Below are 24,566 nucleotides of genomic sequence, written 5' to 3' on the forward strand. Positions count from 1 at the left end.
GGGAGTGGGTTGGTGGTGACATTTGGCTTGTCAGGAGGCGCAATCACCTTATTGTCAATGAGATCCTGAATCTCATGACGGAGTCTGTAGCAGAAGTCGGTGTCATGACCGTGCTGTTGGTGAAAGGCGCAATATTTGGCCGGGTTATGGGAAGAAGGAAGTTTGTCTGGTAATGGCCGCAGCTCCAGGGGCTTCAAATGCCCTTTCCTGATCATGACTCCTAAGGCTTTAGACAAAGTCATATATAGCGGGGTGAAGACTCTCTGGCCCAGGGCTTGGTTTTTGGCAGGTTATGAGCTGGGTGTAGAGGTTCCTGTAAACGGTGGGGCTGTTTTTGGAGTGGTGGTGACCATGCCGCCGTCAGAAGTTCTTGCGGCTGCACTACTACTGGTAGTTGCATTCGAACTGCGGGTAAACTCCCTCTTGGGCTGCTCTCTTTCGTGGTCAATTAGACCTTGCTTTATAGTATCCTCAATTTGTACCCCAATCTCATGCAAGTCAACAAAGGTGATGAGGGATAAGACGATCATCTTCTGCATCAGCTTAGGTTGTAGGTTGCGAACAACCATTCTTATCTGATCCTTCTCGAGTGGCTGAGTTGTCATCATGGAGGCCTTGGCCCTCCATCGAGTAACAAAATCAGAAAAGCCCTCCTTTGGTTCCTGTCGTGTCGCCTCAAGATCACGAGTTGTGACCTGGATTTACGTATTGTATGAATACTGGGCGACGAAAGCCTCGGCCATCTCCTCCTAACTCTGTTTCACAGAATCCTTCGCATAACAGATGGTCGCAATACCCGACGGGGTCCGACTGAAGAGTGATAGTTTCTGGAGCTCGTCAAGACCATTGGGCGCAGAATATCAGAAAACAGCCTCAAATGAACGATAGGATCACCTGAGCCGTCAAAGCGATCTATGTGAGGTATCTTGAACCTGTCCGGCAATGTTATCGTCGAATCAGTGTCCCCATCTTCCATGTCCGAGATCAAGTTAACTCCCTGGGCTCGCTTAAACAGCTTTTTGAGCTTACTCATTTTCAGGGTGGTTGGATTAACCTCAAATTCAAACGGTGTGTCCACTGGATTAGCCGGTGCTTTAGACATCTGAGGTGGGATTGGCAGTGGGACTGGCCTTGTTGGAACGTTCATATTTTCCTGGACGTTTGTTGTTTCCCTAAGTGTTGGAACCCTAGGCGGGGGTGGGGGTGGATGCGAAGCAGATGCTCCAACTTGTTATGGTTGCTGCTATTGCTGAAGCCTGGCAATTAGTTCTGTCTGTTGAGCTACAACCTCTGCTTGACGTGCGGTAACCTCCGCTTGACGAACAGCATCCTGCTGCATGGCCTGCATGGTCTCTTGGAGTTGACGCATCATTTCTTCCATACTGACTATATAGTGTTGATCTGACTGAACAGGTGTGTATTCCCTTTGTGAGGTGGAAGCAGATATCTCAGCCCAACTGCACACATGTGAGGTGGATAATGACCGCTGATTTGGTAACCGCTGTACTGATGATCTGTGCCTGGAGGACCTCCATCTGGTAACTGGGGGTAATGTAGCAAACACTGGTTGTCTGTCAACTAGATCCTTAGATCGATGAATTCTCCCAATCCGGGTCCAGAGTGCTTAGGGGGTATTTGCCTCGTTGAAAGCAATGATGCAGTACTACCTTGCAAAAAGGAAAATAAAGCAAAATAAAGAAACAACAATCAGAAAAACGGACAACATTTCAGCTTAGATAAAGACAACACACAGTTGATATCATAAGCTGAACGAACTGTTCTCAAAAACTGATATATGCCCCCAAATCACTGCCTCAAATCTAATACCCCCAAATACTGATGTCTTCAGACTGATACCCAGACTTGCAAACTGATACATGCATTCCTGTAGAGACACACCCTAACAGCACATATCAAGCAAGTGAGATCCAAAACACCCCTATGGTAGGGTAGGGTTTCCCTGTCCTATTTTATCAGGAGCTAGGGTTTCACTACGGATGCATGCGGTTTCAAACATTCTACACTTGGGTAAGCAACCTGTCCTAGTTTGAAATAGTCTCTAAGGCTTCCGTTATGCAACTAGGTCGAATGGTCAAATAGGGTGCCTCAAAAAAATCGAGGTTTGTGTTCCCATCGTGGCAGAGCCCGTAACCAATCAGCCTTATGGCACACTTTTCCCAGCAAGCCTCCGGCAAATCGTTCCGGAATAGCAGATGGCAAACACTGTGACTTAAGCGCACCAATCCAAATCCAATACAAAGAAACACATAAGTGTGGATAAACAACATATCATGAGTTTTGAGTCAAGTTCTCTAAATCCCTAGCAGAGTTGCCAGAAACTGTAGACCGCCCGAACTCGCTCCACGCGCCCCCCTTTTCGGAGAGGGCACGAATTGGGTTCTAGCTACTATAGTTCGGACTCCTGTCACGGTTCTGAATCTAATCTCACAAAGTGCAATGTAAGACTGATAAACCACCAAAGAGTCCAAATTCGGGAAATCGTTTTGGAAAATCGATTTGAATCAAGAAGTGCCAAACATGGACTGCTTTGCCAGATTATAGAGTCGCCACCTAAATGTTTTGGTTTGGGAAATTTAGGAAACCCTAACTCGTGCCAAAGGCCACGTGTCCGTCATCACCAAAGTTGCCTCTGCTCTGGAACTTGAGTACGAGAGGGGAAGGTCCTGAAATGAGCACCCCCGCTCGCCCGATCAAAGGATCGGCCTCTACTAAGCATGATATGTTGTTTTGAAAACACATGTGTTCGTATTCCAGTTATTAGCCTTATTACTATGTGATGCGCACAGCATACAAGTGTAGACTAGATCGCCTAAATTGGAACAAAACAATTCAATGTTTGTTTTTGAAAATGGTTTGAATTTGTCACCCTCAAGTGGGCTTAAAACAACATGATTTTGCCACTCCGCAAAGTAGGCTTAAAACTCACATTTTGATGAATTGTTCCAATTCAAGTAACGAAGCCTTCATCCACAGTCATTCATGCAGTTATAGCAATTAAGCAAATAGACTCATGTCAAGCATGCTAGGCATGGCAATCACGCTAAACAAAGCAATCACTTACACTCATGCAAGGATGCTAAAGCGTAAACACTTACAGTGTACGCCGAGCCAAAATAGAAGCTAATTAGAAATCAATGCATGATCCTAACTATGTGAAATGCCTAATGCAACACATGCAAAAATGCAACTAAATAGGCACGGCTATCTAATATGACATATGACATGCGACAATTTGATAACATGCTTTGAAACACGTATTCAAATAAGTATTGAAAGTCAATGCAGTTTGAATGATGCGTCGAGCCCGGTGCATGCAAGACAAATGAATGATACAAACATGCAAGCATAAGGTATGCTAATTGAAAATGACCCTAAACTAACCATCAAAAGCTGTTAAGTAAAAGGGAGAAAGACGTGGGGTTGGAAAGCATTCACACACACACGCACACTTATTACAACAATACGCCCTCTCGAAGGAGGGTCCGAATAATAAGCTAACTAGCTACGCTAAGCTAAGCTACTTAACTAATCTAATTTAAGCTAATTAGACTAATTATTACACAACAAAACGAATAACTAGTAAACTACTTACCAATTATTACAACACTTAATTAATTAACAAACTAATTAATTAAACTACAAATTGAAGCTAACTAACAAGTAAAGCTAATTACAAATCATACTGCCTCAGCTCTGTTCCAAGAGGTTGAAGATGCATGCTCGGTTGGCGTTCGCTCAAAAATCCATTACCATGCTGTCAATTGCCTTTGTTTGCATTTGCCTTGATCTCTGAAAATTGTGCCAACCTCCAGACTGCCTTTACTTTAAATCAGGAATCTGCTGGTGGGTTACCAGCCAGAAAAAGTGGCTGCCAGCAACTAAAACTGGCCGGTCAGCTAGTGCCACTGGCCAGTCGGCTAGTTGCTTCTCCAGGCTTCTGGTTTTGCTGCAACAGAGAACAATAGAGGCACAACAATGTATTTGCAAGATAATGTAGGCACTGTCACTCTCCTCATCATATCTCAAGCTCATAGGAGCATGGCACTTGGCTCTTAAACCACCAACCAAGTACCTCAATGCATGGTGGCCGAGGACCAATCTTGCACCATGTTGACAAATGCACAAACAACACACAAGAGAGCTTCCACTCTATCATGCTTGATCAAGGATGTTAGCGACCAAGAAATGTGATACGTTTCATCACTTCAAGTAGGAAACATCTCATATTTCTCGTGTTTGGATTAACGTCCGATCCAAACACATGCAATGCAACACATATATGTTATCTTGGCATGTTTTAGTTGATTCAATTCTTGTTTACACAGTTCACATTACCAATCCATTCTTTAATTGGTTAAGTCCAATGTGCAAGTCCTCTAAGGAGAGGAGGTCAACCAAAATAATGGTTTATGACACAGGAGAGACCATGCCTTTGACTAGGAGGAACCCTCAAAAAAGGGGTTAAAGCCATTTAAGCACGAGCCTCAATCCCAAGCTCAAACACAAACTCAAGGGTCAACCAATTCTCAAATCAAATGGAAAAAATGAAGAAAAGAGGAAGGTGGCAGATATTTAGTGCTAAAGTGGCATGCTAAAGACCATAAAGCATGCAAGCAATGCAAGCATAGCATGTTGAGGACCAAAAACATCAAAGCTAGCAAAGAGCAAAACACAAGAGGCATGAAATACATAGCACAAATGACCAAACCAACTATGGATAGAGCTCAATCATGCCAAAATAATGGTCTAAACATGCTGAAATAGGAGCTCAAAATACTAGAAGAACATGCACACATGTTGGCCTATAAGCAAGGCATAATACACAACCCTCAAAAGCTATGAAGAAGTGAAGTATATGAGAGTGTGACTACACTATATGCACTGAAATTACATGCTAAATGGTGCCATACCATGCAAACATCACATGCATAACATGTTAAAGGCCTCAAAACTCAAAGCTAGTCAAGGCCCTTTACACTACAACCATACTAAGCAATGCTCAAATGACCTTGACCATTCAAAACAGACCTAAGGCAGGCCGAAACAGTAGCAAAAACATGCTAGACTTGCAGCATAGATGGCAAGAAAAATATGCTCATGTATTGGCTCACAAACAAGGCATGAGGCTCAACTTCTCAAAAGCATTGAAAGAGTGATACATATGAGAGTATGACAATGATATATGCTCTGAAATCAGATATTAAAGGATGCCATATCATGCAAACAACCCAAGCAAAGCATGCTAGAGGACTCAAAACACAAAGCTATCAAAGCCTATCATGCTATAGCCATACAAAGCAAGCCTCAAAGGGCCAAGACCACTCAAAACAGAGTTCAAACATGCTAAAATATGGGCAAAAACATGCTGAAGTGTTGCCAAAATAAGCTATAATAATAGGCTAAAGTAGCAAGCATGCAAAGCTAGTGAGCAAGGTTACACTACAAGTGTAAGAAGCATGCAAGAGGTGACTCAACCAGGCCAAAACAGAGTTACAACACGCTGAAATAAGACAAAAAATGGGCTGAGATTAAGCCAACACATGCTAGAATAACAAGCTAACTCATTAGGCATGCAAGGCTAGTGAGCAAGATTACACCACAGGTGTAAAGAGCAAGCAACCAATGATCAAACAAGCCAAAAAACAAAGTTATGGCAGGTCTAAAAAGTCACAAAAACATGCTTGAACAAAGCCACAAAGAAGGAGAAACACATGCTCATTTAGTGGGCCATCTATACATGCAAGCAAGACAAGATGAGAGGGGACCACCCCCTCCTATTTGGGACCTCAAAACCACCTTTCCACCACTGAAATTCCTCTGGAATTCAGTGGTTAAAAGGCCAAAAAGAGATAGTTTGAACAGCCTTAAAAGGTGGTACAAAAGCTTAACAAATAAGCAACCAAAGAGGGTAGACCACCTCCAACCCTAACAAGGACTAAACCAACATTTTTGTAGTTAACAACCAAGCCTAAAACAGCATGCAAAGGTGGCTAAGATGGTATACAAAAATAATCTTAACAAGGGAATATGCTCACCCTTGAAGCACAACAAGAAGAGGACAACTTCTAAGCCAAAAACCAACTTTAGGAGGCCCAAACAAGTCTTAAGGAATCTTAGCTCCAAGGCCAAGATGTTTGGCTAAGAGGGTTATGTGCAAATATGTCAAGAACACTCACTTTCAAGCACTATAGAGCATAATAGAGAGAGAGAGAGAGAGAGAGAGAGAGAGAGAGAGAGAGAATTCTAGAGAGGGAGTCAAAATTTGCTTCCAAAATTTTTGAACCTTAAACAAGGGGGAGGGACCTCCCCTTATATAGGCAATGCAAGCAAAAGCTTGCTTGACAAGCTTAAAGCTTGTCTCCATCCCTCCATATACATGTATGGAGGTTAGCTTCAATGCCCAATAGCTGGCTCAAAAGATATGAAAATATTAGAAAAAATGAGAAAATTGGCTGCCAGCCAGTTCAAGTGGCCGACCGGCCACTTAAACTAGCTGACCGACCACTCCAACTAGCTGGCAAGGAGAAAAAGTGGCTGGCAAATGCCAAAAGTGGCCGGCAGGGCCTCACTCTCCTTCAGCCATGAGGCACCAAGGTTTGGCCTAAAAACAAGGCCAAAACACAGAGGGTTTAGAGGTTCAAAGACAAGGCGCTCGGCCGAGACCTTCAGGCACTCAAATCTAGCACAAACATGCGCAATCATCAAGTGCGCAGATGATGACGTCTGAGTTTTAAAGTCGGTCAAAAATTGGGTGTCTGCACTCATGTGCTGTCATATGGTGTCAAAGCAATATCCCTACAAAATAACAAATTAAAAAAAAAAAAAAACCAAATGTATCACATAATAGAAATGGAAAACCCCCTTTCTTACCTAATTTTTATGTAAAATCTTTCACGAGAGAATCACGTTGCAGTGATTTTTATTTTTATCTTTCATAATTAAAATTTCTATTCATGAGTTATTTGTTTTAAAGTAATTGGGCCAACATATCAATCATATCATTCTATATAAAATATGTATCTTTTTTAATTTTTTTTTTTTTTGTGGGTGTGAACATTATAACTCATAGAATCTTTGCAAAATTGCAATGAATATAAATTTAACTAAGAAAGTCTTCAAGCAATTGAAATGCAACACAAGGAGAGACATCTCAACCATATAACAAGTTTTCACACAAGTTTATTTCAATGAGGCATAGTTGTCCAATCATGTGTTGGAATAAAACTACCTTAATTATACGAGGGAGATGTTAGAATTCCCTGCCAACACATAATTTTTTATACGAAACAACTTGAGGTGCAACACATCCACAGTGATGGAATTTATGCAATCACACGGAGGATAGCATAGGCAACTCTGCAAGATCCATGTCAATTTCATGATCTTCAACTAGCATCTCTTGTGGACACAAAGAAGGCTTGGGAGGCATCTGCAAGAGTTCAACATTCCCTTCGAGCATCTCTGCAACTTTGTTCATTGAAGGACGGTCACTGGGATTCATTTGTATGCCCCATAAAGCAACTATTATCATTTTCTTTACCATCACTCTTTCCTCCTCGGTGGTCTCACCCATTTCTATGTCCCTCCCTTCTATAGATTGGTCATAGACCCACGAAGGAAAGTAAATTTGGCTTGTATGATCTATAAAGACATTCAAATTTCTTCTCCTGCCTGCCATTTCCATCAGTATTCCAAAACTATAAACATCAGCTTTAAATGAAATGCCTCCAATGTTCTTATAGAAAAACTCCGGAGCCATGTAGCCCATTGTTCCTCTTGTTGCAGTCAGTGACACAATGCTATCATTTGTTGGATACAATTTTGCGAGCCCAAAATCAGAAAGTTTTGGAGTGAAATTCTCGTCAAGAAGAATGTTATGGGGCTTGATGTCAAAATGTAAGATTTGAATGTCACAACCTCGATGCAAATATTCAATCCCACAAGCCACTCCTAGAGAAATCTCGTACATTTGCATGCAACTTAAGTGGACATTTCCTTCTTGAGAAAAAATGTACTTTTCAAGAAACCCATTAGGCATGAATTCATATACTAGAGCGCACTTATATCTCTCTACACAATATCCAATTAGCCTGACCACATTGATGTGATGAATCCTTCCGATAGTGGCAACTTCATTGATAAGGTTTTGCCCATTAGCTTTGGATTTATCCAATATCTTTATTGCTACAGGATGGCCACTTCGAAGCATTCCTTTATACACACAACCATAGCCTCCTTCACCCAACTTATCCTTGAAACCTTTGGTCATCTTTTTAATGTCCAAGTAAGAGTACATAATAGGCATTAGATTATTCTGACTTCGAAGAAAATCCTCAATGTTGTCGAACATAGACAAATGCCTTCTCCTAAACTTATAGATTAAAAACACAAACATAAATAGCATCCCAAATAAAGCTCTTCCTGCGAGGCCTAGTACTGTATGAAGAAATTGGAAGTTAGAACCTGCTTTAGGTTGGATGAAGGAGGCCATATTGAATTTGGCGTAAGTTCTTTACACTAAGGAATAATTAATGTTCATTTGAACACAGAAAGAAGTGAGTGAATCCCAAAAAGTGACAAAAGTTACATGTTTGCTTTAATTTAGGAATTGTACAGTAACTTCTTACTATTTTGGATAAATTACAAATACAACTCTTCAAATTATTTTTTTTAAAAAATATAAATTACTTCTTATAATTTTGAAAATTACATCTTGTTTTTTCAAATTTCTAATTGCATGACAAATAACCCATTTTATTAAGTCAAATAACAATTTTTAATGAAGATATAAATATATTTCAATTAGCAATTCTAATAATTTTATTATTCTATAGAAAAGTAATTAGAAATTTTATTTTTTTATTAATTTATTAAATAAATTTTATTGATATTATAATTTCTAAAATCACAAGGCAATCTGCCCATTATTTTGTGTCTAGTGGTCTCTCCTATTGTTCAAGATAAATTTAGAAAGATTTAAAGTGAGCTAAATGATCTTCTGTTAATTTCATGTATTTTATTTAGAAAGATTTATAATATTTTTATTCATTTATATATATATATATATATATTGTCATCATAAATAAATTTTGAGAGAGAGTGAGATAGATCTCCGTACCTGTGAAGGAAAGCACGGGATGTAGATCTGCAAGATAAAAAGAAAAATGCTAGCAACGTCAAGAGATTTATCAATATTTTTATCAAATATCTTTTATGTGTGAATTCTATCATTACTCAAATAGAAATAATGATATTTAACAAGGGTTGGACTAATTTGAGTTATCAGAGGCAGTGGCAAAAAGAAATGAAAGAGTGCCCAATATAATTAACAAGGGTTGGACTAATTTGAGGGGCTATGGGGCTTCTTAGGGTCACATTTCGATTTCGTATATATTATTTATACCAAAAAAAAAATTTAAGTTAATATGCAAGTCGTAACTTTTTTATTTTATTGTACTTGTCTCTACAAAAAATAAATAGTCTATTTTAAAAAACAGATTTGTTGTTTATTTTTTTCAAACAAATTTAACAAAATAATAAATTATAGTTACAAGATTAACTTAATTTTTTCACGAATGATATAAACCTTATAAAATAAACAGTTCAAGTCATTAAAATGAAACTCGTAATTAGTTCCATGGCCCCTGAAGTCAAGTTTCAATTTGAAACTTGAAAATAGTGAAACCTAATTTACAAAGTGTGTTTATATATTAATGCAATGAACCCTGCTTGAAATTTAGAAAATAAATAAATAAACCAGCAAGACATTTTCTTCTTATATTAAATTGGAGTTTTTTTACCAAAAATAGAAAAATAAAATAAAGAAAAAGAAAAGACAAGAAAAGAAAAGAATGCATAAATTTAAATTTTGTTTGATAAATTTTTTTGTTATTAATTAGATTTGAATTGAAACTATAAAATAACAACACCATATTTTTATATATTTGAATTAAATTGTAATGATTTCTTTATAATCTAATCTATCTAAACTAAATTTAATATGTAATTGGGTAAATTTTAAGTACATCCCTGAGGTTAATGAAAATACAAACTACTTCCTATGGTTATGAAAATTACATCCCGTTCCTTCAAATTTTTAATTGCATAACTAATTAATGACCCATTTATGAATAATTCATTAAGTTAGTTAATAGCTGTTAATCATGTCAAAAATATATTTCAATTAACAACTCTAGTAATTTTACTGTTGTATAAAAGAGTAGTTGAGAATTTCTTTTATTTATTTATTTATTAATTATGTTAAATAAAAATTTCAAAAAATGAAATATTTATAATTCTTAGAATCACAAGAGGCAATTCGTATCTTAAGTAAAGCTCAAGAGGTGTATTTGTAATTTACCGTATATAATTTAGTGAGTATAGCAAACCTTGCAGGGATAAACTCCCTTTCATAACTTCATCTCTCCATACCCCTCTCGTAGGCCCTAATTTATACCCACATCCATCGGCCGAACCATTTATTTCATAGGCCCCACAATAAAAGTTATTTATGCAATAAATTAATTTCATCGAATGTCTATAAACATAAGAACAAATCAAATTTTATTTTGTAAAATGAACAACGAATATGATTGTAAATTTAAACTAGTTATTTTATAAAATGAAATGCGATTTGTTCCTATGTCCATAGTTGTCCAATAAAACTGATTTTTTACATGGATAACCTTTACCGTGAGGCTTACTAAGTAAATAGTTTGACTCACTTGTGTGTGCCGAATTTGTTGGCTCCATAACTAAACCATCTAGTTAGAAGGTGACACGTGGCAAGTAAGGGTAATTATGTAGATGCCCAAGTCATTAAAGAACCCCACCTCTTATGCAAATTACGTGTGAAGCAGATGCAAGTTCTAGCAGTTGAAAGGTAGTTATTCAACATGTGAACAACACAAAGGAAATAAGTTTTCAAGATGGTTAGCGGTTTTGCACGCACGAATAGAAGAAGTGATCTTAAGAAGTAGCTACAAGAAAAGAGATCATGGTGAGGAAACGCAGCTCAATTTCTTCAAAGGCGAAAAGAAGGTTATAAATATATGAAAATGCCCCTTGAACAAATCCAAGCTCTACGGCTATGTCATTTATTTTATCTTTAAATTTCAACATTGCACTTACTTTTCATAGGAGTAGATTAAAGTAACTCTTGTATTTTAAGAATTTGACCTTCAATGTTGCCCTTACTAGAGGTAACATTTTGTAATTTCATTAATTAATTAATTAATTAATTACATTTTCTGTCCAGTCTCTCCCTTTCATTCTCTTTCGAATTCAACTTATATTGCATTGGTTCTTAATAAAACACAACCAGTAATGTTCTCTTCATTAAGGCTAAAAGAACCTAATCACAATCGCCTGATAAGTAAATTGACTTATAAATTCTGTAAGGATTTTTCAAATCCTAACTGGCACGAGAAAATTACATTTTTATCTTTCAAAGTGTTAAAATAGCCAACATATAGTTTTTTGGCACATCCAATGGGATACTTTTTGTGTTGAAATATGGTAAGAACATGACGCCAAGAAGAAGAACATCTAGATAATGATGTTGATGTTGAGGTACAAGAAGAGGGTTTTTTTGCCTCGAAGAGAGGAAGTAGCAGACCCTCCCTTTACTTCTAGCCAACAAGCAAATGGGCAAGTGCATGTAGAAGAGAATCCTTATCCAAGGATTAAGACACAACCTCAAAATATTGGCCAACCACAAGGTTAATCTTATGAAAAAACACCTTTCCAAGGCCAAACAGTTGGCCAAAGTAGTAGAATCAGAAGTGAACCATTATTTAGTCTTGCCATGTCCAATGAACAGTGGATTGGAATCGTGTCCATGATAAGTCAAATAATGGCTACAACCTTTAGAAATTGGTCTCATTCTTTTGGTGCATCAATCATTCAAAAGATTGATAACAGGTTAGAAAATGCAGGTCTTATTCCAAATGATGGACATAAGAATCCTGTTCAGGTAATAACCCAACATAGACCATCTTTTACTAACAACTAAAGCAATGATGACAGTAAGGGAAGAACCACATAATCTTTTTATCAGCCTATTAAACCAGCTCCACCAATTGGTTCGGGGACTTATCACAGATTGTCTACTACTGAAAAGACATATGTTGTACATGCAGAGCCTCAGGTTATACCTTTGAGTGCACCTAGTAATCCTACCTATGGATATACACAAGCACAAATGAATAATACTACTAGAATGGTGTCAAATCTAGTTTTTGAACCTACACTCAGGGGGTTTGCAGAGCCTTTTAGACCACCACCTGTTGCTCTTAGGGAAGAAGATGTAATAAGATATGAACAACCACCAAACCCTATTGTGTACCCCATGGATCGAATGACAGCATCTTTTGTTCATCCAGTGCCAAATATGTAACCCTATGCTCATAGATAACAAATCTATCAAGGGTATAGACAATAACAGGCCCTAGTAGCCAAGTGGTGGCCCAACCTGTTATTCCATATGCCATTCCTAGAGAACATTGTTGAATATGGTGTGAGAAATATGTGGTCCTATGGGTCGGGGGGTGAAAACACCAGAATACAGAAAGCCTTACCCTGATTGGGTGGATAGGTTGCATGAGTTCCCAAAGGGCTATAAAGTCCCAGATTTCACTTTGTTTCGAGGGAATGGGAACCAATCAACCATAGAACATTTTTCTAGGTTCACAAAGCAAAGTGGGAAATATACAAATCATGATTACATGAAGCTTTGATTATTCCCTAGTTCATTAATTGGCCTAGTATTTGCTTGGTATATTATCCTATTTCCTGGTACTGCCCAAACTTGGCAATAGATGGAAGAAATGTTCCATGCCTAGTTCTTCCAAACTGAACCAGAAGTCTCAATAGATGATCTACAATGATTTGGCTAAAGACTAGAGGAGAAGGCTACCCAATTCATAGCTAGATTTAAAAGGGCTAGGAATAGGTGCAGGGTAGTCCTTCTAGAGCCTGAATTTGTTAGATTGGCTCAAAATGGTCTAAAATTCACACATAGGAAAAAGTTTGATGCAACGGACTTCAGAGACCTAGTTGATTTAACTTATAAAGTGACTAGATGTGAAACTCTGTTAGAGGAAGAGTAAAATATGAATAACTCTTCATATTGGACTTATTATAAAGATCCTAATTTGGAAATTAATGTTGCAAAGATTGTAGGAAAATAACCATATGTATGTGACACCTTAATTTAGAAGGAAACTACAATTGATCATCAATTTAAAAAGAAAAAGTTTCGTAGAAAATATTTTTTTTGATATATCTAAAGTTGATGGGCAACACAATTTCTAAAACTACCTAAAGGAGTGGTTATGCCCCTTTTAGATGAATTGAAGGGTAAAATATATTGTAAATGACATAATACTTGGTCTCATTTAACTGATACTTGTATTTTTTTTCAAGACAGAATTTGGGAGCAGATCTGGAAGTGCAAGGCTAAGAAGGCAATGGGGATTGACAAAGATCCCTTTCCAAAGGTGCATGAAGTGTAAGCCAATGTTGGGGTTCCACATTCTATCATCCAAGTGGAGAGAGGTTTGCACCTAGGAGAATTGAATGTCTTGGATGTCTAGATGAATGAGATAAAGTATGAGATAGCTTCGAAGGAGCATAAGCCATCTCAGAAATCGAAAGATGTTGGCATTTCACATGGCCAGAAACAATTTGATTGTTCAGTAGCTGCATGTTGTTTAGAGACATCAACTGTACAAAGAATTTGCCCAAATGTAGAGTCAGCTACAATGGATGGCTAGAGTCCTTGAGGAAGTTGAGAATACGAGTAATAATTCAAGTCATGTGGTTCGAATGTTTAGTGGCATGTAGCAACGAAACTATGCTCCATATGATCTAGTGTCCTTTTATGAAAAGACATCTTAGACCAGAGGTAGAGCCACTAAAGGCTCATTTAGAAGTAGGAGTCACAGAGATTCAAGAGCAGACTTATTTTTCCAGTCTCATAGGGAAATGAGGTTTGAGAGAAGTCTAGAAGTTAGACCCTTGAAGGCTAGCACTTCTTGCCCTACTCACAGGCAAGTAGTCTCTTGGGTTCAAGAGTTGTCTGATTGGTTTGTTATGCAGACCAGACCCTAAGTCATTCCAGTGGAAGCTAAGGAAGATCAGAAACCAAAAATGGTAAGGCCACCTTCTGTTGTGCCTAACCAATAGGTGATGCTGAAGAACCCAAAGGGCAAGCAACCAGATTTGGTGTCTATCCTATCCAGATCTCAAATGTGGAAAATTCATACCAGGTGCTAGAAAGAACTCCAAGACTCTATTAAGGTAATACCCAGAAGAAGGGTTGGTAAAGAAAGGAGAATTGATAAGGAGCATGTAAAATATAATCGTGCTCAAGAGAAAATAGAACAATTGGCTAGAGTTTATATTGAATTTAACAGCCAAGGAAAATGTCAATCTTGTAAAAGTGATTCTGAGTTTAAAGACTCAGTAACCCAAGTAGATGGTTTAGTTGCAATGGAAGATGAGCTGTTCAAAACTATGATGGCTGAATATACCAAGCCAGTGAAAATTAAGTTGGCTGCTCCCATGAAAATAGAGGGGGCCAAAATTCTGAAAGCAATTCAGAACCTTTAAAGAGGACAGAATCTCAAAATGAGCCAGTCTTGATCCAATTTGGCTCATTGCCTGTTGTGAACATAAACATGGTTTATGTCTTATCTCATAGGTTCACAGTTGATCTAAGACAATGAAGAAGCCCATCCATCAAGGAATTGGTGGACACAGATGGTGATTCTTCTACCACATATACTGAAATGGTGGAAGAGACAGATTCTAATGACTTAAGAGAGATGAAGGTCCAGGTGGTTGCACCATGCTACCCTTTTGAGTACCCCACTCTAAGCATCGCTCAACACGTCAAGGCACATTTTGATAGTGTGTTGATAATCAAGGTGCTAGTAGAAAATGGAGCAGTTGTTAATTTGTTGCCCAAAGCCTCCTTGAAGAAATTGGGTTTGAAGACTCCAAAATTAATTCTAACCAGTACATCTATAACAAGTTTCACAAGGGACAAACATAAGGCCCAAGGTATCGTACTAATTAACCTTATTGTGGGATTTAAACGTTGTATGGAAACCTTTTTCGTGGTTGATAGCAAGGCAAAATACAGTGCTTTACTGGGAAAATATTGGATTCACACCAATAAGCGTGTGCCATCAACCTTGCACCGAAAGATCATAATAACTTTAGGTGATGGGGAAATAGACAAAGTCTAGGTATACCCTCAACCATTCACTACTTATGCAGACTTTGCAGAGGCAAAGTTGTATGATGATGGAGTGATACCCCTGAGTGTGATGAAGACTCAAGAAGGGACAATGTATAATGGGCTTAATAAAGAAATGGCTTATCTCAAACAGAGGATTTCGGATGGTCTGGATGAGCCAGCATGCAACAAAGACGAGTCTAATGACTGGCTCTGAATCAGAAGCAATGCAAAAGGCTTTACCATTGGCCTCAAATAATGTATTAGCTTTAGATATTGAAGCCAAAATCCAAGAAGATGAGATTTTTTGGGCAGATTTTGTCCATGAGGATGAGGAAAGACAATCAGAAGTTGAGATGCCAGAAGCATTGAAGGAGCCAGAAATAATGGAAAACTTGGAAATCAATACTCGGGACCCCTTATAGAAAGTAAATCTGGGTATGGAATTCGTTTCGAATCCAACTTTTATTAGTGCTTTGGTTGGACCCAATCTCCAAAGCTAGATTAATGGCTTTATTAAGGGAATATAAAGATTGCTTGCTTGGGATTATAGTAAGGTACCCGGTCTAGATAGCATTTGTTGATACTTATTATATGTATTATTTACAATAGTTAGTGGAACATAGGCTTCCTATTAAGCCTAACTTTAAACTAGATAAGTAGAAACCTCAAAGAATGAGCCCATAAGTGACTCTTAAAGTCAAAGAGGAAATTTCCAGATTGCTGAAAGCTGGATTCATCAGGACAACCATGTATGTGGAATGGTTGTCTAATATTGTTCTAGTGGTAAAAATGAAATAAAAATATAAGGGTCTTTATTGACTTTCAAAACCTGAATTTAGCAACTCCTAAAGATGAGTGTCTAATGCCAGTGGTGGATTTACTTGTGGATAGATCAACTGGTCATACTATTTTTTTCTATGATGGATAGCCATTATGGGTATAATCAGATCTACATAGCTAAAGAAGATGTCCACAAAACAGCTTTTAGGTGTCCAGGGAATTCAGAACCTTAAAATGGGTAAAAATACCTTTTGGGTTGAAGAATGCTAGTGCAACTTATCAAAGGGCCATGAATACAATCTTTCATGATCTAGTGGGGTGGTTTCTAGAGTGTTATATTGATGACATCATTCCTAGTCATTCGAAGATCATTTAACTCATTTGGAAGTATCATTCAAAAGCATGATGCATTTGCAACACAAGCTTAACCCTCTGAAACATGCTTTTGGAGTGTCAGTTGGTAATTTTATAGGATATATGGTCCATAGAAGAGGAATCTAGATTGACATGGATAAAGCCAAGGCCATAATTGAAGCAAAACCACCAACAAGTAAGAACGAATTGCAATAATTCAGTGGACAAGTTAATTTTCTTGGAAAAATTATTTCTAATATTGCTGGGAATACTGAAGTTTTTTCTTCTTTGTTGAAGCGCAAAGATTATGAGAGTTTAGGTGGAATGCAGAGCACCAGGCAGTATTCGAAGCCATTAAGAGTTATTTGTCTAAGCCTCCTGTGTGGATGCCTCCAATGGCATACAAGCCCCTGAAGTTGTACACACTACTACAAAAATAGTTAAAGATTACACTTTAACAAAAAAAAAAAAGATCTCATTTTTATTGGAAGTGTGATAAAAAAAATTAGATTGATATTTTAATCACACTTAATTTGATTGAGTGTGATAATATTTATTTTTTATGTCACTTTTCAATTAAGTGTGATTATATATATATTTTTTTAATCACACCTTCTAATTAAAGTGTGATTATATATACACTACTACTTTTTAATCACACTTTTTAAACAAGTGTGATTATATATATATATTTTAATCACACATTCTAATTAAAGTGTGATTATTTATATATTTTTTAATCACACCTTCTAATTAAAGTGTGATTATATATACACTACTACTTTTTAATCACACTTTTTAATAGGTGTGATTATATATATATATATATATATTTTAACCACACATTCTAATTAAAGTGTGATTATTTATATATTTTTTAATCACACCTTCTAATTAAAGTGTGATTATATATACACTACTACTTTTTAATCACACTTTTTAAATAAGTGTGATTATATATATATTTTTTTAATCACACATTTTAATTAAAGTGTGATTATATATACATTACTACTTTTTAATCACACTCCCTAAATAGGTGTGATTGTATAAAATATTTAAATTTGACTTTTATATAAAATATACAATTCCCAAATCCGCGCCTCTATTCTACCCATGAATGATAGAGACCACTCACTACTAGAAAAGGAGGCTTTAGACATGGAACTTTTTCACCCATTCTTTCATCTTCCTATCTCTCTATCTTTGTCTCTCTTCTCTCTCACTCATCACTCTTCTCTGTCTGTCTGTCTCTCTCTTTCTCTCTGTGTCTCTGTCTCTCTTATTTTTCTCTCTCTCACTCATCACTCTTCTCTGTCTGTTTGCCTGTCTGTCTCTCTCTTTCTCTCTGTGTCTCTCGTCCATCTCTCTTCTGTCTATCTCTCGCATCTCTCTTCTCTCTCTATCTCTCTTCTCTATCTCTCTTCTCTTTATCTCTCTCGCTCATCTCTCTCTGTCTCTCTCTCGTTTATCTCTTTTCGCTCTTTTTTCTCTCTCTCTCTCTCTTTGTCTATATCTTTTCACCCATTTTTTCATCTTCCTCTCTCTCTTCTCTTTCTCTCTTTTACTCATCATTCTTTTCTTTCTGTCTATCTGTCTCTCTCTCTATGTCTCTCACTCATCTATCTCTTCTCTCATCTCTTTTCTCTCCCTGTCTCTTCGCTCATCTCTCCTCTCTTTATCTCTCTCATCTCTCATCTCTCTCTGCCTCTCTCGCTTATCTCTTTTCTCTCTATCTCTCTCTCTCTCTGTCTCTCTCATTCATTTCTCTTCTTTCTATGTCTCTCTCACCCATCTCTCTTCTCTCTATCTCTCTCGTTTATCTCTCTTCTCTCTTTGTCTCTTTTTCTGTCTCTCATTCTCTATCTTTTTATCTTTTTGTCCTTCTCTGTCTCTCTTCTCTCTCTCTCTCTCTCTCTCTCTCTCTCTCTCTCTCTCTCTCACACCCACTGTGTTCGCGTTGCTCACTCTCTCCCTTCCGTCTTCTCTATTTACTCCCTCTCGATTTATCTATCCACTACAAGAAAATGCACTTTTAGTGACCACATCGTCTCTCTCTCTCTCGCTCATCACTCTGTCTTTGTCTCTCTCTCTCTCTCTCTCTCCTCTATCCGTCTCTCACTCATCTCTCTCTCTCACCACCGATCTCCTTTACCACCTTCACCACTACTGCAAACGCCATTCCACTACCACCAGTACTACCACTGTCGCCACTTCACCTCTACGACTACCATTACTACTACCATTGCCACCACTACCACTACTGCCACTACTACTGCCATTACATTTCCTTCACCCTTGCCACTTCATCTACTCTACCACTACCACAACTTCACCACTAATCTCCACCACCACCACCACCACGACCATCTCTTATCCACCATCTTCACCACTACTGCCACTACTACTACCATTACCTCTCCTTCACCCTTGCCACTTCATCTACACTACCACTACCACTACCAAAACTTCACCACTAATCTCTTTCGCCGCTACCACCACCACCACCATCATCTCTTATCCACTACCTTCGCCACTACTGCCACTCCCTCTCCTCTACCACAAAAAATTAGTTCATGATTTTTAATAACAAAAAAAATAGGCCGTAGAAAAATATTTTTCATTGACCACAGAAAATTAACTTTTATTTTAGTGGAAAATATTTTTCATTAAATATTATCCCTACTTCTACCAAATAAAAAATAATAATATTTTTTTCTTTAAAATAAAAATGAAACAAATAAATTTTCAATCTTAGTAACTAAAAAAAAAGATTTTTTTTTAAAAAAATTCATTAACTACAAAAAAATATATATTTTAACAAAAAATAATTTTTTTTGACGATGCAACCCCCGTCGCCAAAAAAAAAAAAAAGAAGAAGAAGTTAAATGACATTATTTTGATATTTAAATTTCATTTCTGACAAAAATAAAATTTATTTTTTACCCCTACTTCTACCAAATAAAAAATAATAATATTTTTTTTCATTAAAATAAAAATGAAACAAATAAATTTTCAATCTTAGTAACTAAAAAAAAAAAGAATTTTTTTTTTAAAAATCATTAACTACAAAAAAAATATATATTTTAACAAAAAATAAATTTTTTTGACGATGGCAACTCCCATCACAAAAATATAAAATAAAAATTAAACGATATTATTTTGTTATTTAAATTTCATTTCTGACAAAAAAAAAATTTATTTTTTATTGCCACCCCTTTTTGTTTTCCATTCCCGCCCCCTTTCCCCACTTTTTTTTTCCCATCCCCCCCCTCAAACCCAAAAATCCCTAATCCCTTCTTAGCCCCCCTCTGTCTCTCGATCGACGGCGAGCGGCGGAGGAGCAGTCGAAACGGCAAACGAGCCCTGGCCGTTCGCCATTGCACAGCTCACAGTCTCTCTCTGTCTCTCTCTCTCTCTCTCTCTCTGTCTCTCTCTCTCTGTGTTCTATCCAGGTAACATTCTTTTCCGTCATTCCACTATTTCTTGTTCATTGCAAATGAATAGACCTCCATGAATTTGATTTGTGATCAGCTTCTGAATTTCAACTCTGTTTTGGTTGTTGTGTTGTGATTAGTGGGGTAAAAAAAAAACTAAAATACCCAAAAATTTTTAGTTGTCTTTTTAGTTTTTTGGCTCAGCTGAGATGACTTAAGTTTCATATGATCCCAGGTTATGAAAATCCAGAGATTACGAATTTTAATTTCTTCATTTCTGTTGAATTTTCTCGGGAAGAAAACATAATATTAACAAGAAAATTATCCCTTTTTCCTTCTTCCTGGAAAAACTCTGCTTTTTTTTTTCCTTTTTTTAAAAAAAAAAAATTGTGTTTGATTTGCAGTTGTTATTTTCAGTTTTTTTATGCTGCCTTCAGAGGTCAAAGTGGGGTTTTTTTTTTTTTTTTTTATTCAATTGGTTATTTGAATTGAAGGCATTTAGCTGTGGAGAAGAATTGAACGTTGCTCATTAAACTATACCCAGAAATATCGAATTTAACCAGAGACAGTCCTCCAATTGCATCGTTTATCATTCGAGTGGTCTGCTCCGTGGGAGATCGCAAGTCTTTGATTCACCCAGGTAATAAATTACAATTAGATGTTTATGAATTTCTTGTTCTTTAGATTCTTTAAGGACTTTGTACTAATTTCTTAGTGCTTACAACGCCTAATTGTGCATGTTTTGTTTGTAATTGATGCTCTTAAAGTCTTAATTGTGTTAAATCTAGGTATAGAATTTTGCAGATTAGCATTAGAACACCTGTTGATAGAACAAATTCAGGATGAGAATTTCATCAGGTCTATTGTTGATAAATTTTCTTTCGTCAATGCTGTTTAACTGGTGTCATCTTGTGTCAATGCTGAAATTACAGACAAGCAGCTCAAGAATAACGACGATTTTGTTTGGGCAATTGAGGTTCCATTAACGGGGAAATTCATAATTGACATTGAATTCCTTAATTTGAAGATTGTACCTTTAGAGGTATGATTCTGTTACCTACCTTTTACACTCGTCTTTTATTTTAATAGAATGATTGCATATAAACGAAAACATTTGAAACTGTCCTCAAGTTTAGCAAAGAATAGATATGAGATCAGCTGAATTTTAGAATCACTATCGGTAACTGTGATAATCATGCCTAATCTCCTTGTCAAAATCTATAAATCTCAATAAAGGTTTATATAGTAAAAATAACAAAGTTGTATGGAAATAGTGAAATTTAACTAATGAAACAGGAATGGCAGCAAACTTTCCATAATTTTGAATGTTAGCCATTTCTGGTGATAAGAAAGCCAGAATGACAGCTGATGAGCAGCAACCTTCAGTGCGTGTGATGTATAATTCTCTAACAAGGTATTTTCATAAAAGAAGAGTTGCATGTTTCACTTGCTTTTGAAAACATGATGCTCCTCCTAAAGAGGAATTCTAAGATGTGATGTTTTTGGTCAACCTCTGAATGGATAAGTTTTCTTTAATAGAGGCAGTAAATGGAAGCTTGAGCAGCTACTATAGCAATGGTCGGGATGGCATGCGCGACATTTTCTTCATCACATGCAAGCCTGATTCATTTTATTAAACCCAAAATTGTAGTTTTCGCTTTTCCACTTTTCTTTTAGTCAAAATACTGTGATCTTTTATTACTCTTCAAATGAAGAAGAAACTAATCCAGTGGAATTTCCATAAAGAAGTGATTCTGTACATTTGGATGCATAGGTCATTTTTCTGAAGATTTTTTAGTTGGCTGTGGAGAATATATAGGGCATCCTTTGGGATGAATTTAAATCCTGGAAAATAAGCCCAAATTGAGTTCAAAGCCGTATGTTATTTCCTTTCTCCGCTAACATATCAGAGAATGTCCCAAATTGCCTGGACAGAATCTGGTGGCAGGCAAAAATGGCCCATTCATCTATATCAACCATTTAAGATTAAGAATATGGTAAGAGTGAATAATAAATATGGAAATATGGTTTAAGTACCAACGCATTCCCAGTCTCCTGCACTGTTGGAGTTGGGACGTGGAACTTCCGTTCTGTTCCGGAGGGCGGAAGGCTAGAAGGCTAAGATTCATGCATTATTATACTGGTTTTTCTTAGATCAGCAATAACCTCTCTGTTCTTATTTTTTCCTTTCATAATATTACTGTTGTATTAAAAAATGGTGTAATGTGGTAATTTGTAACATCAATATAGCCAGCAGCATGGATAATTATACTGGTTTTTCTGCACGCTATATGATACTGGTTTTTCTTAGATCATCAATAACCTCTCTGTTCTTATTTTTTTCCTTTAACAATATTACTGCTGTAACTTAAAAATGGTGTAATTTGGTAATTTGCAACATCAATATAGCCAGCAGCATGGATAATTTGAGGTGCGAGCTGAAAATTGATTAGTTTAATGGATCATATTGCCCAGAATAAAATCAAAAAAAAATTATCCATAGTCTGTCTGGTATTTGCACAATGGTAATTCAGTTTCATTATTTCTTATGGATTCCTTGCAGTTATATATTTATGAAGTTGTTCCTTGATGTTATTTAGGTTATGCAATCGGTTTAGATGTCTTATCAGTTAGCTGCATTTTTTAAAATATTTTTGTTTGGTTGAAGTCCTTGTTGACATATATTTATCCATTTAGGTTTCCAATGAAGTGCTAGAATCTGGTGAAGAGACATACTTCCCTGCACTTCATGTTGGTTTGGATAATCCTTCTGCAGTGGTATGTTTTCTTATGTGTCTCTGGTGCACACAAAGGATTAACCTGATATCTTATTTATGGCATATTTGGGTTGGTTTATGACCTTTACTGTTTGTGTTATCTCTGTAGTCTGTACCTGTTTTGACGATCGATTTCTTTAGTTCATTGAAATATGATGTGATTTGAAATGTTTTACACCCACAACCGACCGTGAACTTGTTAAAACAATAGATTTACACCCACAACCGAACCACAGCACATGCGAAACTGTTCGTAGCTCGTCGGGTGGGTTCGGATTGGACGGTTTGCTGGGTCTCCGGGTTAAATGAATAGCCCTACTTTTTTATCATTGTTTTTTTTCTAGGCAATGCTTGTACGATTTTTCTTTTTCTTTTTTTCTTCCTTTTTTTTTTTTTGTTGTTGTTGGTATGCATGTATGTCAGGTTAAAGAAGAACAAGTGCAACTTCAAATGCAATGGTAAAACCTTAGGTAATTGATATATTTGCATTAGGAGTAAAACAGTTGTTTAAGTAGATTATATAATACCATGTGAAATGGTAGTAGATAGGTATTTGCCAATCATTTTGATAATGAGAAATTTTGAAGACTTTTTTGATGTGATTTGTGTTAGTGGAATGACCATTTCGTACTGGTAGTGATATCGAGAAATTTATCAAAGTGATAAATGTTGGGGATATTTTGGCTTTTGTTTGTGAGTTTTGATTTATTTTTAGTTTATTTGTGTTATGTGGGAAGTGTAAGTAGTTGAATTGTTTGTTTGTTTTTTTTAAATTCTCAGTGATAAATGTACTAAGTTATTGTATGAATAGTACAAAACTAAGTTATTTGTAGCCACTGCAAGTACCAGTTAATGCATTATTTACTAAGCTGATATATATATACTTTAATTCTCGTTGTTTTTATGACTACAAGTTGCATCATGCAATTTTGGATTTTTGTTTTTATATATATTTTTTAACCTGTTTTCATTATTCATATTGATCATCAAGCCATCCAAATTGTCCCTTGTATGTAGAATGGCAGTGCTGCTCCAAAGTCACGCATTCCTCAAATGGTTGCTCAAACACTGGGTTTTGGCCAAAACCTGCTGCTGCTGGTGATAGTAACTGCAATGTATGCCCCCTCCTCCCCCAACCAAAAAAAAAAAAAAAAATGGAGTAAATTCTTGAGTTTTTATTTATTTATTTATGGGTACCTAGAATTATGGTTCAACAGTAATAATAATAAACATTGACAAAAAGATCGTACACAAGCTGTATTGAGATTTATTATTTTTAAATACTGTGCTCATTAGTGACCTCCTAATTACAATGTCATTGACACTGAGTTGTAATGGCATCTAATTGTTAACAGGGAAGTTACTTCCAAAAGGATTAAGATCAAGAAAAAATGATTAATGTTCCTATTTTGGTTTGCTGAATTAACTTTTTAGTTTATTCATATGCATCAGCGATTTCTGGATTAATTTGTGTTTTCATTTTTCAAGTCAGAAATTTTTGGAGAGATGCAAAATATGGTCTAAGAATTAAAGAACTTAGTTTTTTAAGTTTTTTCATTTTTTAATATATGTAAGCACATATAATTTTTTTTATTTAATTCCTTTGTATATAGTTTTGAATTTTTAATTTCCATTTATGAAATATATGACGTTATTCTATTCAATATGTGGTTATGATTCAAAATATAGTATATAGTGTGTATTACATTCTTCAAATGTGCATACAAAAATAATATTGATTATTTTTCAAATATGTAGCACCCTTTTTTTATCACAGATTTTATTAGTTATTAATCACACTTAAAAGATGTGATCTAAATGTTATTAATCACACTTAAAAGATGTGATGTAAATATTTTTAATCACACTTAAAAAGTGTGATTAAAAATGATCTTTTTTAATCACACTTCCAAAGATCACACTTAAAAGGTGTGATCAAAATATTTTTAA

General features: G+C 36.3%; 1 protein-coding gene, 1 long non-coding RNA gene and 1 pseudogene across 2 annotated transcripts; 2 read left to right on the top strand and 1 right to left on the bottom strand.

Annotated features, from left to right (window-relative positions):
• Positions 1–7,351: 7,351 nt before the first annotated feature.
• Positions 7,352–8,512, bottom strand: LOC114295317 (rust resistance kinase Lr10 pseudogene; annotated as a pseudogene).
• Positions 8,513–14,813: 6,301 nt separating this feature from the next.
• LOC145819838 (uncharacterized) lies at positions 14,814–15,275 on the top strand. Its single transcript, XM_082913719.1, has one exon. The coding sequence runs from the start codon at positions 14,814–14,816 to the stop codon at positions 15,273–15,275; it is 462 nt and encodes a 153-aa protein (XP_082769845.1).
• A 5,021-nt stretch (positions 15,276–20,296) lies between these two features.
• LOC145789945 (uncharacterized) lies at positions 20,297–23,763 on the top strand. Its single transcript, XR_014328460.1, has 3 exons — positions 20,297–20,881; positions 22,537–22,617; positions 23,634–23,763. It is a non-coding gene; the product is annotated as an uncharacterized LOC145789945 (long non-coding RNA).
• Positions 23,764–24,566: the final 803 nt, after the last annotated feature.

Source organism: Camellia sinensis, chromosome 1, assembly GCF_055761805.1.
Source record: "Camellia sinensis isolate YWXY chromosome 1, ASM5576180v1, whole genome shotgun sequence".
NCBI lineage: Eukaryota > Viridiplantae > Streptophyta > Magnoliopsida > Ericales > Theaceae > Camellia > Camellia sinensis.